Source organism: Paralichthys olivaceus, chromosome 12, assembly GCF_024713975.1.
Source record: "Paralichthys olivaceus isolate ysfri-2021 chromosome 12, ASM2471397v2, whole genome shotgun sequence".
In the NCBI taxonomy this organism is placed as follows: domain Eukaryota; kingdom Metazoa; phylum Chordata; class Actinopteri; order Pleuronectiformes; family Paralichthyidae; genus Paralichthys; species Paralichthys olivaceus.
In genome coordinates, this window is record NC_091104.1 from 10,591,043 (window position 1) to 10,609,384 (window position 18,342).

General features: G+C 42.3%; 1 protein-coding gene across 5 annotated transcripts in view; it reads left to right on the forward strand.

The window, feature by feature from the left end:
* Positions 1–1,490: 1,490 nt before the first annotated feature.
* The window catches only part of fermt2 (FERM domain containing kindlin 2), a 39,814-nt gene continuing 22,962 nt past the window's right edge, over positions 1,491–18,342 (forward strand). For 2 of the 5 annotated variants that reach the window (XM_069535627.1, XM_069535628.1), the window contains exons 1-3: positions 1,492–1,685; positions 3,361–3,518; positions 16,685–16,918. In XM_069535627.1, coding sequence (XP_069391728.1) covers positions 3,362–3,518; positions 16,685–16,918 — 391 coding nt within the window. In that variant the 5' untranslated portion in view covers positions 1,492–1,685; position 3,361. Of the gene's footprint in view, positions 1,686–1,764; positions 1,926–3,360; positions 3,519–16,684; positions 16,919–18,342 lie in introns of those variants that run through there. The other 3 variants (XM_069535626.1, XM_069535629.1, XM_020098132.2) reach the window with 3 other exon arrangements.

The window sequence follows — 18,342 nt, forward strand, 5'->3', positions numbered from 1 at the left end:
AATATAAACTTATGAAATATGGTTGATTATTTTACTCTAGATACTTTAAGTATGTACAGTAGTCTGGTATGCAATAAAACTGAATATATGTGGTGAGTCAGGAAGTATATGCACCAGTTTTCCACTGGAGCTTTAATGGGGGCAACAATTTTTCTTTACCTATAAAAAGTGACCTAGCAAAAACTCTTCTTCTTATTTTCTGCTGTTACTCCCGGGACCAAAGACCCAAAGGTCCCTGGGTGCTGCTGCAGGCCTCTGCACTATTATTGCCATAAAAGGCAGCTTGAGATTGAAACTGTCCATTATCCCTGTCACAAACTGTTGAGTTCCGCACTGTGGAGGGTTGCACTTTGCCAAAATCTACAATAAAACACAAACAAGCAAGTGTCCCTTAAAGTGTTTTCATTTCCATACATCTGAGAGTCATTTTTAATTTTGTATTGTTATTTAACTGAGCCAACAGGGAATTTGTTTGTTTTGTCTTTATAAATCACAGAAGTTAATTATTGGCCAGATATTAAACTGAAATTTTTTCTAATTTACCTGCTCTCACTTCTGCTCCAGTATTATGTGTGTGTGTGTGTGTGTGTGTGTGTGTGTGTGTGTGTGTGTGTGTGTGTGTGTGTGTGTGTGTGTGTGTGTGTGTGTTTGTTTTTGTGGCCTCTTTAGGAATTTTTTCCAGCATAAACACTGATCTTGTCAGGACCAGTAGACCTCATGGGGACCAAAGCCCAGTCCTAATGAGGCAGAGGCTGGTCCTGGTTAAGGTTAGGGTCACTCCTCACGATTTCCACCATAAAATCTTTCCTGATCTCTAAAGTCTCTTTACCGGCTGTTCAATGAAGAAAGTCGGGGGTTGTTCGTCTTTATCCATAATAAGTGATAATAATAAACAGCAATCGCAAATAAACAATGAATTAAATGAATGATAAGAGAAGTATATTCAGGATAAGTGTTACATTAGAAATGGATTTATATTAGGGTTAGGATCTTAGTTGTGATGGTAGGGGTCAGGACAAGGGACCAGGACATAATATTCATAATTGTCCTCCCAACTGCAGACAGACAACAATGTGTGGTGGTTGTTCCTGTACTTGTATCTTCCTGAGGACCATTTTAAACACTAGTGCTGAAGATAAAGTGCCGGGATAAATACATGTATTTATACACACATAAAGCACATGTGAACTTTAAAATATAAGTATTCTATGTATTTGTGTGTATACTAATACATTTACCACCTACCCATCAGATCACATGTCAGCCTTCTCTCAGCAATAAATACATGGGAAATAAATAACAATAAAACACAGCAAAAATAAATACAATGAATAAAATAATAAGATTACAAAAGTATCATTAGAGACAATGAGTGTCCAAATGAATATAGAAGTACAAGGGTGTGTGTGTGTGTGTGTGTGTGTCCGAAAGGAAAACTAGGATTGAGAGAGAGAGAGAGAGAGAGAGAGAGAGAGAGAGAGAGGCAGAGAGAGAGAGGCTGGACTCCATTAGTGTGAAGGAAACTGTTCGGGACTCCTCGCCCCTCTCTCTCTCTCTTTCTCTCTCCCTCTCCTTCTTCTTCTTCGGGGTTTCTGTGTTTTCCTCGGCGGGACTCGGACTCATACATGATTTAAAGAAGGTGGAAGTTTCATCGACGGGTTCAGAGTGTTTTTCTCTTCGTGAAGGTGAGTAACACACACACACACACTCACACACACTCACACACACACACTCACACACACACACTCCAGTGTTGCTCCGCCGCTATGAAATATGGAAACGTCGATTCTCCCTCTTTCTTCGTCGCTTTACGGCTTCAACTCGTTTCCACGTAGAACTTTTCCGACATTTTAGCGGCTGGTTTTCCTTCGGACGCACTTTTCCTCCGGTGCCGTGGCTTCAGAAAACCAAACAGAAACACCGAGGTGAGCGTGTGCATGTAAGCCGGGGAGTGCGGTCGTTGTCCGGGCTGTGCTTACATAATGAGTCGCCCTCGGGTCTATTTGTCTCGGAGGCCTTTACCGTTACTTCGAACAGGTGAACCGGGACGTTAGCGGAGGGAAACGCTGAGAAACACCCGGTTGAAAGTTGTCCTCGCGGGGCTGCAGCCTTTGTTCGGTCCCGTTGATCGATTATTAGCTGTTTTTAATGGATGATCCGCGTTAGCCTCCATTCAAATCACAGGATGACAGCTAAGGCTACAAAGCAACTTTCTTTTCCAGTGACTTCACGTCTTGTTTGTCTTATTCTCAGGAAACACACGCAGGGATTCAGTGTCAGTGGGTTTTTTTCTATCAGGGTTTGTTCTCCTCCATCTTCCTCTAAATCACGTCCCAGAGTCAAATGCTCACGATGGAGCTAAGTTCCCTTGTGTAGCCTGTTTCCACAGCAGTGTCCTGCTCTGACACCTCAATACAATGAAGAAGTAAAGATGTCAGAGCGGAGGAAAATTACCCTCAATGAATTCTGACTCCTGTCAGAGCTGGAGAACATACGTAAAAGATCAATTCATACAATAATGTTCGTCTATAACAACATGTACATGGAAAATCAATTAAATATGGTCGATGGATTCAATCACCAAAAGGACATTTTGGGGTTTTGACATAGACAGTGACTTTAATGTCAAGAAACTTCTTCAATGTCATAATCAGAATGAGACAAATAAACCGAATTGTACTGAATCAAGAGTGAAATGACTTTTAATGAAGGATGGAACGTTTCACAAGTGGAGAATATAAGGAGAAAATAAATGTATACAATAATATTGGTATATAACCACATGTACATTTAATCAGTTGAATGTGGTCTATAGATTCAATAACCAAATGGAAATCGTAATTGTTCTTTTTTGTCTATCCAGTGTTTTTCATGTCTGAGAAGTGAAGGAACTCTGTCACATTGACGCACAACTGTTTGACTTGCAGCCTTTCCAACAGTGGCCTGCTACACTGCAGAGATTTTGTGTCGTACTTCCATAAAGCTGGTGAAACTTGCAAGAGTGATGATGTAAACTCTTAATTTGCAAAGTAACTACGAACCACAGCTGTTAGGGCAGTGAAGTAAATGTACAAAATCCCACAAATGTACTGGAGAGGTAGCTCTTGCAATGAAAATATTCACGATTAGAACTGTATTTATGCAAAAAATGTGTGCTGAGTTCCACCCCTGCATATAACAATTTAGAGATATCAGCCTAGTGTCTGTTTGAAATATCTACAGTACAATTCCTTTCCATGAAGGCCAGGCCTTCTCATCACATTTATTCCTCTCCAGAGAGTCAAAAATGTTTCTTTACACTCCAGTGGGACAGAACTTTAACTGGACCTTTTCTCTCCGGACTGTGTGTTTGTTCGGCAGGATGGCGCTGGACGGGATCCGGATGCCTGATGGCTGCTATGCCGACGGGACGTGGGAACTGAAGATGCATGTCACCGACCTCCACCGGGATGTGTCGCTGAGGGTCACTGGGGAAATCCACATCGGCGGAGTCATGCTGAAACTTGTGGAGAAACTAGGTAATGCTTTCAAAGCTTCTTATCTGAAGTTTCACATGCTTGAAGATAAATGAGCATGAGTCTGCAGATTTAAGAATAAAGTGGAAATGGGGTCAGGTTGGCAGTTGGCAGCTTTTGCCTTTGACCTCTCACCCTGCACCGTGCTCCTTTAGAAGTTTCTGTGTGTGCCAGTGGCTGACTTGTGTTATCTGTTCATATTTCTTGGGAGATAAATACCTTTTTGCGAATAGTTACCATTCTGAGACGTGAGATTCCACTAAGCAAGCGGCTCTCTTCTGTGAGAAACTATAAAACTGTTTCTGAAAACTGGCAAAGTGAAAAACAGACCTGTTTTCCCATGGCTCGGAACTCAAAAGTAAGAATTATGTCTGGGACACGGAGGGAAAATGTACAAAATCACAGGCTGAGGATCTGTTTGTGTGTAAGACATGTTGTCTAAGAAGAAGAACGGGAACCTGTTGTTTGCCACTTTTATAGCTGTGCAGGATTTTTTATTGAACATACGAGTGTTGAGTTTTGTCGTCTTTCATATGTGTTGCTTGGAACAGGGTCCAACTGAGGTTAATGTTCCTGTTTGTTACCCTGCGGTGAATATGGGTCAGTTACCCAAGGTATAAAGAGGCCATAGACACTGCCCTCCCCCCACCATATCATGCACTGTTCTGCAGCCATGCACTTGACAAGTTTGGGTACAAGTAAGCATAAGAGTCCTCTGTTCCAGTCACTTGAACACTGTCCTGTTTCATGCAGGCTGGAGAAAGGTCAGTGCTGGTGGCGGCAGTGCAATTCGGGAGTGACAGTGTGTTGTGTGTGTCGTTGGCGCTCGAATGCTCGGCATTCCTGCAGCGCTCCCAAGGTTTTATTCCCTGCCCATGGTCCCGTTTTTAGCTCTCCTGTTAGAGCCTCCACATAATTGAGGTCTTTGTTCTCTGTGGTCGTCTGTGCTGAGCAGCATCTATGTGAGGCGAGTGCAGTGTTGACTGCCGGAAGTGGGACGTCATGAATTTGTTGGTCCTCCCCGACTCCACTCAAGGCCCGGCCTTATCCGTTGTTTGAGGTGTACTCACGTTGTGTGTTGAGGTCTTTATGAAGGGTATGACTTTCCTGAACGTGAAACCTTTACTAAGTTGAGGGGAAAGTCTTGTGACATTGGTTGGTCTGTCATTACAGTCGGAAACAAAAGGGACAACAGTGCAGTGACTTTTATAACAGCTAAAAGAAAATTGCCCACATGAGTTTGAAGTTGTATTCATTGTATTGCAGTTTTGTCAAGTTCTGTTGGGTTCTTTTGTTGTCACTATTCATAGTATCTAGTTTTCCTTGTCTTAAGGATGCAGCTATTTTGTTGCTGACTTCCTTTTTTTATCTCCTCAGGATTCTGGTGGTTTGATTTCCTCTCATGCTCACTGAAAATATTTTTGATTTGTTTACCAGGGTTTGTTGTTGTCTTGTATGTGCCTGAGTGAAATAATAAGACTTGGGTGTGCACAGTGGCTTGAGCTGCTCTCCTATCAAAACAATACTAAACCTTCAGCCTGCCTGGGTTACTATTCTTAAACATATTTCCATCTGCATCATCAAACTGCCCCCACCATGTTATAGAGCCTCTTACTGCTCATGGAGCAATATGAACAGCTCTGTGAATATCAACGTGTGTTCTTTAATCCATTGACTGTTTTCACAAAGGGACATTTAATTTCCCTGCCATGTCCCTGCTACTCTGGGTCAACAGGTTGTTATTGCATTGTAATCATTAACCTGCCCACAACATGGGTTTTCCACATGGCCACACGCAGCTCGTTACTACACACTGTTGGTGTGAGATGCAATCATTTGTGCTTGATCAGGCAGTGCAGACGTGTTTTTCATAGTCCCAAAGAAATACCGCAACATCTTAAATGTGATTTTTCTTTCATGTACAAACTGTAAGTTGAGATAAAGCAATTTGTGAAAGTTAAAATGTACAAGTTAAAAAGAAGTACACTTCACAATTTGTCCTCAACACCTTGTTTCTGCACATATCCAGATGTGGTAGTTATACATAGATACTGTGTATCTATGTATAACGTATAAGCAAATGCACTTGTATACACCTCCACAGTGCTGTGAGAAGGGTCACGTAGATACCGCTGAGTTTTGGCAGGCAGTGCGTCACTCTCACATCGAAAGGACATCTTTGTGCAATGACAAATCTCTCTCTGTCCTTCCCAGCCACCTCTCTTTCCGTGTCTCAGTCTCTTACACTTCAAAATGAAGGACCTCTTGTGTTCAGAAATTGGCTGACACAACCATATTTGTTCTAGGGTGAACATTTGTTCCTGGTTACTTTTCTTTGTCCAGTGAAGATTTCTGTCTGTACACTGTAGCTCTCCGGATGTGTGTTGACATCAGCTGCACGACAACCAGTGTTCTCATTAGTAGTATTTGTGCACGTGTTTCCACATGTGAACATGGCTGTGTGGGTCGGTGGGTGTGTCTCCTCCACATGTATCCTGCTTCCATCATTCGGCTCTTCCTGTGAGCCGCATGTCTCCTGTCCACATCGCAGGCTCAGATGGCCTTCGATAATGGATTAAATAGACAAATGCCAGGAAGGCACTTAGCTATTGATCACAGCAGTGAATGATGCCTCCATTTCCCCTGCAAACCCTTGAAGGGGAGTATTTAAAGCAAACTGATTGACCACCCTCTGGTCCCCAGCTCCTGTAATCATTTCATCCCTCTGCTGGTTTCCATCATCGTTGCTTTTTCTGCCTCAGTTGATGTTTTCTAAAAGCTCTGCCGCCCTCTCTGATGGCAAACATTGCTCCATTACGGAGGGAAAGCAAATAAATCACATACAACATTAGCTAGCGGAAGTTTTATTGGATTTTAAGTTTTTTTTCCCCAAGTTACATAGCTTTTAGGACCTTGGCTTGCCGTAAGTGTTTGGAGTGTCTGTTTCACACAAATACATCTGCACTTTGCAAACGCTTCAGGTGGAAAAGTGCTTTTTAAGTGCAGCCTGGGCTAAATGTCAGGGACGCTGTTTAGCCTATGGACGAGCATAAGGGATTTTAGCTAATTGTGAAAACTGTAGAAGAGGCAATCTTGGAATGAGTAGCGTGTTACGAAATGGGGTGAGACTGATATTTCAGTTGCTTTCCTGCAGGCTCTGCTTATCCTCACGAACACAGCTGAGGGGAGAGGGATGGGATGGAGGAGAAAAAAGGGAGGGAAGCGAATGAGGGGGAGGAGTGAGGCGTGTGGAGCGAGGGCTGCCCTGCGCTTCCTCTTTTCTCCTCGGTCCCTCTCTTTCGTTGTGACGTTAGCCATGCTGCTAGAATTCCATAAAAGTCTTCGACGAAGCAGGAAATGACTTCCAGGGTTTGGCATGTTGTTCTCTGGTCACTGCCATCACTGCTGGATTCTCTGATGACTACTTCACACACACCCCCCACTCTCTCTCTCTCTCTCTCGCTCTCTCTCTCTCTCTCTCTCTCTCTCTCTCTCTCTCTCCCCTTCAGCCCTCCCTCTTTTCCTTTCTCCTGCTTTCTCTCTTTTATTAGTCCTTCTTCTTCTAAATATATATTGTGGAAACTATTTTTATGATTTAGTTTCACTTCTTTGAGGCATTGGCAGCCACGGCTTGGTATTTTGACATCATATTCTGCTCCAGCCACATTGCAAGACCTTACTATCAATAGGAAAGTTCACATTGTTCACTTTGTCATGATTTCAGAACCAGATTCATATACAGTGACTGTTCATTGTTCTTTAAATAGAACATGAGCAAACTAATTGCTCTGGTCTGACTCTGATAGTCCATGTGCTTGTTTCCAGTGAGGGGCCTGAAGTTTTTTGGCTCGGTAGCACCAGTTAGCCACAGAACTTTCCCTGCATGTCAGAGAAAAATTTCATTTGAGATGACCCACATATTGAATTTCATCATCCCTCATTTATTCCAATTTTTACATTGAATCATGCAGGAACTGTACTTTTATTTTTTTCATTTCTACCCCTCTGTTCAGAACCCCTGACAAAAAATCAGGAAACTAAAACCCAGTTATTGTTTTAATGTTCAATTAAGTAAGACTTAGAAGTTTAATGTTTCCTGTTTTCACATTTTCACTCCTTTTTGCCAACTATTTGAATTCTGTGTTTTTTATGTTAAGAGGTCATCTGCTGAAGTTGTGGTGACTGCAGGGAGATGGTTTCGATTTTGACAATGGAGCGCAGATTTCATTAGGAAACAGACACGATTCAACACAGGATGCCGAACTTCCTCTTGGATTTTTTTTTTGCACGCGTTCTCCCTTCTGCCTTCCCTTCATTCCTGCCTTCCTGCCCCCAGTGTGTTAATGGTGGGCTTTTTTTTGAGGGACATGATTCTGAAGAGAGTAAGATGAAAAACTTAACAGCTCTTACATCTTCTCCTTCAATCACAAAAAACACATCAGTGGAGAGGAGTATTTTTTGGCCAAGTCCACTTTCCCTCTGCTCATAATCTTGCCATAATAAACCGTTCCTGTGGAGCCATCCTAAAGGCTTGGCATTATGAAGTGTGAAATGGCCTGGCAGCCTGTGTGATCGTCCTGCTCTCTAATCTCTCTTGACAGGAAGTAGTTAGCCTAAGTAGCAGTCCTGCCCTGGCCAGAGCTTTCCTGTTCCACTGCAAGATTCTGCAGTGATTGTGCTGTTCTGTAATCAGACGTCCACATATGTAATCACCCCTTCACCTATATATTTCCATACATTCTCGCTGTTTCTCATAGTGTGTTCATTTTGAAATCCCAGCAAATTAGATCTATTTTTGTTTACTTTCAATATTCTGATCTACATTGCAGCTAAAACGCGTTCTAGTCCAGCGTTCTAGACTTCCAAAAGAAAGAGGACGACATTAGGAGAAATGTTTCCATCGCTGTCAATTGGACCCAAAGTGGATAAATAACAGTGTCCACTGCAGAATCATTTGACCTGGAGAGAATGCAAATTGTTTCCATTCTCATTGCACACACAAGCCAGATGTTAGTGAGTGTTTGTGGGTTTTTTGACCAGTGGAAAAGCAGCGTTATGTTTTTTTTTTCTAAACATAACACTCTAATCAAGCATGTAAAAGAGATTGTGTCGAGTAAGAGCTGTGAATTTGTGCAGTGCTACTTTCACATGACACAAACAACTTTCTGTTGAAACTAAACCAAACTTGACTTTGACAGCTGGTGGTTTCACTCACTTGATGATGGGTCATGTGGGAACAGTATCAGCTGCTTCGTGCTCCAAATATCACATGATGGATTCGTCAGCGCTGGACAATTTTGCCACTTTACAAATGTATCAATGAAAAGCACAGCATGATCAAATTTCTGTAGCTTTTCAATGTTTATCCAGTTTTTGTGAAAAGTCACTGTGCTTGTTTGGGACAACAGCATTATCTGTGTTTTGGCATTTTAAACATGCAGTGGAACAAACTTTCATGGCTCCTCTGGGGAATCTGAAGTCTATTGCTTTTTAGTTCCTGTAGCGGCCGGCAGCGGATCCAGTGGAAGGAAATGCTAGAGGAGCACATTGTTGTTGTAACACCACACCTGTGGGTCAATGGAGTAAACTGAGCTGGAGTTTTTGTTGAGGCTATAAGGCCACATTTCATTCATTTCTACCTGTTCCCGCCTCGCAGCCTCTCTCTGTACTCTCCTTTTTCTTTTAGTGGAGTTGTGACAGTGTAAATTGCAAAAATAATTTCTCTACAGTTCTGTCAGTCTTATTGTAGAACAGGTCAAAGATCATTTAAAAATCACTGTTCTCAGTTTAGATTTTAAATCTTACATACCGTCCCAACTTTTTCTGATTTCGGGTTGTACTTGTGGTCATGTTTTTTTTTTTTTTTTGAATGTAGCAAGAATCTGCCAAGCGACTGAGTTTCCTGTTGACCTCGTAGATGCATCACTGGGATGGCTTATCGCAGTCCTGAGGGGTTGTTTGGCAGGATGCGTACATGGGTACAAGGAGAGATGAATATTGTCTAGTTGCTCCATTGATCTCAGGCCCAGAGTTTGAAATGTCATTATATCAGCGGGTCCCTGAACGCTTAATTGTGTAAAGCTGTGTGAGGGCGGAGGGGGAGTACTCCCTCTGTTTGGATGTGTTTGGATTATGACACAAATGGATACAAACTATATGTCTCTAAGGAGGTTTCCTCTAATGGCCATCCAGGCCTCTACTAATGCATCAGAGCCAGCACTGTTGCTCTCAATGGATGCTCCTAAATTTCCTTTTAAGATTTCGGCTTCACTACACTCACACAGGAAAAGTATCTGTTTTCTATCATTCAGTTAGCCTCCACATCTTCACCTGAAGGCCTCTGAGTTTCGACCCAGCTCTTGTGTCGACCTGAGCTCTAGCAAAACAGTTTCATCTCATCCTCTGGAGATCTCAGATGAGCCAATATATGAATCTTGGTGCACCAGAGATCTGGCCTGAAGCCCAAGTGTTAACAAGTTGTTTACAAGGCTTATCCTGAAGCTTATCTCTAGCTCATCTTACATTCTTTAGGCTAAAAGTGTGTGTGAGCATGTGTGTTGTGCAATCCGGCTGCATGTTGCATTCTGAAAATATATACAATAAATTATATCATTTTAGACTGGATTGTGTGTCTGTGTGGAAAACACTGTAAATCAAACCACTCAAATATATCAATATCCCATCATAATGTCCCCTGACTTCTTTAAGGCCTGCCATGACCATAAAGAGGAATAAACAAAATTATTTATTTTAAATGTGTGTTTTCTGAATGAGGTAACACAAAGGTGATTGAGCCTATGACCCACTGATAAAAGCATTCCAATATTTGAAATGTATTATAAACTGTGTCCGTGGTGGCATTCCCAGAAAACAAATTTGTATTTCCACAGCTTCATAATAAAAGCATTTATACGCTAAAATACAAGTTTAATTTTACTCATGCCATGTGCAGAAAGAAAACTGATTACAGTTGCTCACAGAATGACGGACACCTGTCTTAAAGCAATCTTTTGTTTTGCTGCCTATATTCAAACCTCATTTTTGTCACCACCACTTAATAGAGCTTTTGTAGAATCATCCAGCAGTGAAATCACCGACATGACATGAGATATGAGCTGTGTGTGTATCACTGACACAGGGCACAACCTTGATTAACTTTAGTTTCCTATTTCTGCAACTGAAGAAGCTTTAACACCAGCATCTTTCTGTATGTCCAACGTGTCTTGCATGGAAATGCCTCTGATAAATGGCCTGTTTTGAATTGTATTGACTGTTGGCAGAAAGCTGAGCTGTTACATTTTATAATAACTGATTGAAATAAGCTCAGCTAACCTCAGTCAACTCGGCCTGTAAATGGAAAGCACTCAAGTTTAAGTGGTATTGGTTAGTGAATACACGAGGGACATGACTGAAATACATCAACACTTTAGCCAATGATTTCACCTTCGCTGGTGTCTGGAGATGTGTAGCCAGCTGTGTCTATAGATGCTACAAATGCAATGAAAAGATGAGTCAAATTATCTTTGGATCTTTTGTCACAAGTCCAGAAACACGTTTGTCTGCTCCTCAGATGCAGCAGAGTCGACAAATGCAGGTGGTTTTGATTCCAAGGGTTGTTGAAGTCACTTTATCACTTCAATCTCCCACTGTAAATGTGACACTATCTCATGTCTGCGAGACAGATAACATCCCCGCCTGTCTCTATCAAACCTGTTGTATACATGTTGTGTATCTGATGACGATACAATCTAGCGTGACTGCACGAGCGAGCGGCTGCCTTAAGGCCATTTACAGTCACAGATCTAATTTAAGGAGGGGGCAGAACACTTGCTTCCTGTATCTTTGCTTGTCAATAATAACCTTCACCCTGCATCAGATGTGGAATATATTTAGAAAGAGAAGGGCTTTGATGTTGTAAAGAGGGATGAACTCTGTGTCTGCGGCTTTGTTATATATAAAAACACATTGTCGCCATGCACCATTGTACCTGTGGCTTCAGCTAGGAGTCACCAAGGGAACAGTCAGACCAGCCTCACCCGCTTGTAATGTTTTTATCAGCGGTTGGTGGAAAATGACAAAGCCTTCCGCTGGTTATCACTGACAACAACAGCTTAGCTCTGACCTCTTGTGAAGCGCCACTGTGCAAACACAGTGAAAGGTCACGGCTGATGGTCACATCACATACAACCATGATGCTAGAAATTAGCCGGCATGTTGCTTTAGGAGTCAGCTGACTGTCACAGCTTCAAAACCTCGTAAGGAGAAAAACTCAATGTTCGTCTGAACAAATTTGCACCAAACCTGGTGGAGGAATGAGTCAGGAAAGAAGCCATTACTTTTCTGTTTCATATGCAGGTAAAGAGGCAGATCCAAGGTCACTTTCTAACCAGTATTGCTTTTTTTTTGTCATTGTCATCAATCCCTTGGAGAAATTATGTTTGAAAATTTGGGCTGAATGAAATAGCCAAAATGTATATCAAGATAAAATATTTTCACATCAGTCAATTTTGATAATTATCACAATAAATGTCACAGTATTTCTTTATTACTATTGATGAAAATTATACTTATATTGTGAATGAAATCTACACAAACTACATAATCTTGTATTGAATTAAATACAGCAGTTTTTTATGTAAACTTGTATACTTTATAAGAAATTATAAAGTATACAAAACAATAAACCTGAAATACAGGTTGGGGGGGTGTCGCGTCAGGAACTTAATTTTATTGTGAATGTACCAACAAATAAATACTCCCAAGCTGAGGTCCCTACTGTCTTTATATGTTCTTATAGACGTAAATTAAGTTTATCATTTTTATGGAAGTGGTAACCTTTGCAGATGCTATTTATGCTTTAGTTTTATTTGCATGTAGACGTTTTTAAAATTTTCCTTTTGACCTGCTCCGACTCGCTCTCATATTAATTGATCCTCGCTGTCCTCTGCTCATCCTCCTCTTCTCTCCTTTCCATGCCCTTTCTCTCATTCCTTCTGTCTCATCCTCTCCAATTTTCTATCCTGTCCCCTCCCCCTCACAGAGAGGCTTCTACAAACATAGCTTTGGAGTAGAAGAGGAGGGATGTTGTGAATAAAGTGGTGGGGAGTAGAGGGACAGTTCAGTTCCTGTATTATTCAAATGAAGCCCCTGCAAACTGGGTATTTTTGTGCCAACAGTGCATTTAATTAAATCTTATATGTTAAGTTTTTTCTTTATCTTGTTAAATTGCTTCTTAGAATATGACAGTATTAATCCATGTTTTGTAAGCGGTATCTGTATTTCAGTTATCTGGTGCACAAACCAGAGTAAGCGATCTGGGCCGAGAGCTGCAGCGGTGATGGCGGTGAATGAAAAGAACTCAGTTTGACAGAATTTATGGATTAATTTAGCTTGTTAAAGCACACACACGTACAAACACACAGAGCTAATGTCGTTAATGGATGGATAAGAACACCCTCCCTCCGACAAACCCGCACACACTCCTGCACGCATAACACACACACTCTCCGTATCATCTTTCACGTCCTGCAGAGGTCATAAAACATGCCTTTGTCATTCTGTTTCCCCTCCCCTTGTCTTTCGGGTCCTCCTCGCGCACACACCCACATACAAGCATGCATCAGTCCGCTCGGGGTCTGTGGGTCCACATTTAATGCAACCAATTACTTAAGCCACCCCCCACTCCCGCTCTTCTGGCTGCTGCATTACGTCAGGCTTGGCAGGCTGTATTTTTAGCTGGGAGATGCCATTGGCCCTCTCTCCCTCCTTCTCTGTGGATTGAGTTTCAACCTTGTTGCTGAAAGAGCCCAATGGACGCCTATCCCAGCTGCCCTTGTCCAATCACAGCACCTCGAACCACCGTGTAGGAAGCAGAAGGAGAGAATATGTCCAGTGAGGTTTTGGTGGTGAGGGGCGACAGGGAAACAGTGGAGCAGGGGCCACTGTGAGTGTGTTGAGGGTAACTGAGACCTGCCAAGATGTGCATTCATGCCTTGCCACAGACTGTATGGTGGTCATGCATGCTGAGTATGAAGACGCTGCTATAGAACGTCTGTGGTGAATACTGGAGTGCCAAATGTTAATGCTAGCTGTTTAGCATTGCTCCCAGACACCAGAAATTATAAGTTTGTAAGAGGAAAAACAGTGAGAAGAGTTACAAAAATACATGCAGCTCTATTTTCAATTTTCCCCTTCCTTTTCCCCTCTCATTATTTCAGCCTTTAATAGTGGCTGTGTACTTAAGGGGGCAGTTTTTCCCGACGGTAGCAATGAAGCCATGTTCTGCACAGCTGAGGCATGAGGATGGAGCGATGACAGCTAGACCCCATGCTGCTAGAGTAACTCACAGAGGGTCAAAGAAAGCTTGGAATGTTTTCACTTGAGTGAAACACCCAAGTGTTAGTCTATTGGAGTAAACAGTATAAAACCCAACAGCTTGACAAACAACCCAATTCAGTTCACACAGGGCCTTCACAGTGACATGTGCATTGAGATGCTGCCGGCCGCTCTTCTCAAACTTTCCTCACCATCTTAATCACCAGTGTAATCTCCTCCTCATTGCAGCCGTCATGTTTCCTGGTTTGAAGCAGCCAATCTGTTGTTTCACAAATTCAGCCGCTAATCCCATTCGCTCCGCTTTATAAACTGGATCAGTAGGAGACTACAATGCATACGAATGCCCCTATGTAAAGTTAAGATCAGGGAAAACAATAATAGCTGGCTAAAAAAAGAAGGTCACTCAAGGTTTAGGTTTCCATGGCTCCAAGCAGCCTTAATGACAGACAGAGATAATCAAAGGGTAATAGAAAAACTTGGACATTTTAGCAGTAACATATCAGCTGTTGCTTACATTTTGCAAGGAATTTGTCAAACTTGTTGCAGTTCTTTCACACATGATGATTAATGTTGCATCACTTTTTCTTATTGGACATGAATTACCATAACAACAGCCGAGGAATAAATGGGTCTTTGCTTCAAAAGACTCCACTCAGGCCATGCTGTAACTCCTGTTTGCTCACTACAGTCTGTATTAGCAGTCCATTATGGTTTCAGTTTCTCCATTTGTAGCTGTGGTCTTCCTCATGTAGTATATATGCCACATTTAGCTAATGGGCCACCAGCCTTGAACACAAATAGATGTGTTTCCTCATGGGGATCAAAATGGAGCTGGGATTCCTCCACCTAAAGCATTGTTATTTTTTACTCACTTTTATGTACTCATCACTAAGGCAGATCACCTTCCGGGTGATGGGGGGTAGGGTGGCATAAATTAATCATTCATTTATTGTAATTAAGGTAAAAGTTTGAAATAATCGTGATAGTGATTTGAAGTCATATCGCCCAGACTTGCGATGGGGCTGATTGTGGCCCTTTAGTACTGTGCTAGGCTAGCTGACATGAAGATGTATGTATTATAACTATTGTAGAATACAGTGATTATTCACAGGGTCACATTCTATGGAGTCATTCAAAGTCGTTATTTTTAGGATACATTTTTCTAGTGATATTAAAGATTGGCTGGGACAAAACCTAACAACAATTTGTCTTGGATCAGGTTTTTTCCCTTATCAAAACTACTGACACAGCAAAGTTAAAGACCTAAAACTCTTCAGATTAAATGTTTTGATTAAACGATGACTAAGGAAACCAACGTCTGTGTCTGGACAGTGACTCATTGAGAGGAGAGAGAGAAAGAGAGACCCAGAGTAAGATAGAGTATGGCTGGAGAAGCGATGAAGGGGTATGTGGGTGGAGGAAATGAGACACTGCTCTGGCAAGTGCCTTCCTGGACTAATGCTAGAGTAATGACATCACTGTTCAGGGGGATAACTGGAAGTACAATAGGCTAAAAACTATTGGCCTGTTCACTCATTCTTATCTATCATGATCTGCACAAAGCAACATGCATGACGTGGGGCACACATGAACAGCCAAGACCTTTTAGCTTTGAAGTGAACTGCAGCTCAAACCCAACGTCAGCCCATAACAATGCTGTTCGTACAGAAACAAGAGCAAGGTGATCCTGAAAAACAGCTGCTTTGAGTTCCCTTAAATCCCTGCTGTTTTCACAAGTCAGACACACACCATGAGACCACAGGTCTGTCCTCATTGTTCTGAGCCCCTGCGGAGCAAAAGCCTGGGAGCTATGTGGGGTTTTGGGTGGCTTGTGTCTGCTTTAGAGGGATCATAGTGAGACTTTAGAACAAAAAGAGGTATGAAACTGATATCCCCACAGTGTCAAACAAACAGCCACGTCTTTCACGCACTGAGTCGTCTCCTCCCTTTCACTTGGACTTTACTGCCCCTGTGCTCGAATGTGACCCCCTGCCCTGAAGGGACAAATTTGGTGAGCTTAGGTCAGTACAGTGAGAGGGATACAGCCTGAGCGCTCTAGTTACACCTTCCCTCTGCCTACAATATCTTCACCTTGGTGATATAAGTGACACAAAGGGTCACCGCCAATATAGTCTACATCCATACTACTAGGTGTAGTTTCAAAACAGCATTTTCAAACTAGAACAATCTCTTGCCACACAAGCAGTTTGGCTCCATATCCATATTAATCTCTGTCCATACTAACGCACTTGAAAACACATATCATGTGACCACTTAAGTACACTAGACATGCAGATGGGAATTGCTCCAATAATAGCTCGTCTCCTATACATGTTAGCATTTGAAGCTTTAGAAAATGCAGAATTTAACTGTGCAGCAGCTGCTAGCAATGACAAAGGGTTAGCAACACTTATAATTGATTATCAATGTTGTTTCCTACACTGGTAGCCAAGGCTAATGCCTGTTGTCTTCTTCTGGATGGGGGTCATGTGATCTATAGGAGCTGCAAAGACCCAATCAGCAAGTGGTTGTGAGTTTCTACATCATAGTTTCCAAACATCTTAATTTCTGCCCATCAAGACTAAAATGCAGGCCCAGAGCTTTATAACTAAAACAGGACAAGCTGCGTTTCCAACCTCCTCCATTGTAGCAGCTGTAAAACCTCAGAGCAGTGTGAACAGAAGGGAAATCTGTAGCAGCGTTTCCAAACAAAAATGTAGTAGTATGGATGTAGCCATTGTCTTGTTATGAGATACGTTGCATTTCTGTTTTTATTTTCATCCTTGCTGTTCTTATTAGAATTAATCCAGTCTTTTTTCACTTCCTCTGCACAGATGTGAAGAAGGACTGGTCAGACCATGCCTTGTGGTGGGAGAAGAAGAAGACATGGCTGTTGAAAACCCACTGGACATTGGACAAGTACGGCATCCAAGCCGATGCCAGGCTGCTCTTCACGCCGCAGCACAAACTTCTGCGCCTCCAACTGCCCAACATGAAGCACATGAAGGTCAAGGTCAACTTCTCGGACCGCGTCTTCAAGGCTGTGTCGGACATCTGCAAAACTTTCAGTAAGTGGAACGAAGGAAGGATGCAGTGTTCATATATTTGGTGGTGATGTGGAGTTCAGTCTTACTGAAGGTGTCCACCGTGCCCGACCTCAACTTCCCCCAGTTACACTATTTTTGGAAAGTTTCTGGACATTTTCTAAATCAAACTGAGCTAATCATGTTCTTCCTCTGACTGTTTTCATCTCTGCCAATTTGTTGTGTTTATTAAACACTCTCTGAGCTCCGTGCACCAGAGTCACGTCTCCTGACTGGCAGTCCCCCGTTCAACTGTGGCGTCTTGTCCTTGGAACCTGGGCTCCATCTGTTTTACACTAATGTTTAGTAAACAGAGATTATGAATCTGGATTATAACACAGACGCACACCAACAGATGTATTCATGCTCACATAAATAACTCTTTCTCACTGTCTGACTTAACTACCTACCATCTCTTGCACTACTAACATTTCTAAATTTAACTGCTCCACATGGTGTAAGTAATACACTATTGATAGCTTCCATCATCAGCATCACAGTGTCCAGTCAGAGACGTGTCAGAGGTCACACACTGGACCCCGCCGGCCACCTGACCTGCTAACACCCACTTTTCCTTGGCTCAGCCCTTGACACTTGCCACTGACTCTTAGTCGGTGTCTGCAGTGGGGATTGCAGGTTTGGAGAACACCCACCTATAAAAATCTTCCATCAGGCAGGGTCATCTCACACCTGTTGAGACTTTGTCACTGGACTGGGTAGAGCAGTCAGGATCAGGAGCTGCTATGTTGCTCTCCTGTTTTTATTGGCCTCGAGCGTTTATCCTTATTTTTACTTTGGTACGAATGTAATATTCCAAATGACTGATCAAGACCAAATAGCACATTTTGTTGAGTGTAAATACACAAAGAGGTTGTTTTTGAAAGCAGACTCAGGGGCACGGGGGAGAAACAGGCCTGCAGTCTTGTTCTCAGCCAGGCCTGATGAGGAATATGTCTGTTGTTTCTCTATTAAATCTATTTTAGGACAAATTGCTTTTGGCTGACTTTGTTGTGTGCCAGAACGTTGCAAGAAGTATAGTGGCCCTTAAGAACCCCACAGTGAGATGTGCTTCTACTGTTGTGTTTGAATCATTGTGTATTATAGCTTGTAAAAAGCAGGATTTAAGGTAGCAGTCAGTGGGAAGCTCTACACTGTAACCGAGGGTATGACAGCTGACTACAGCTGGTCTGGCTAGGGATTAGTTAATTTTGTTGTCTGAGGAACTTTTGAGATTTACAATTTCCTGGACATATTTTCTGCTGACTGCCTGTGAACTGCCCAGCACAGAGAATCAGAGGGGAAAGGAAGAGATGAGACCTTTTCCAACTGGCCTTCGCTCCAGACAGCCGAAAGGGAGCGGCAGAAATACTGGAAAGACAATGGAGATTGTTTCTAAACATTTTTTACAT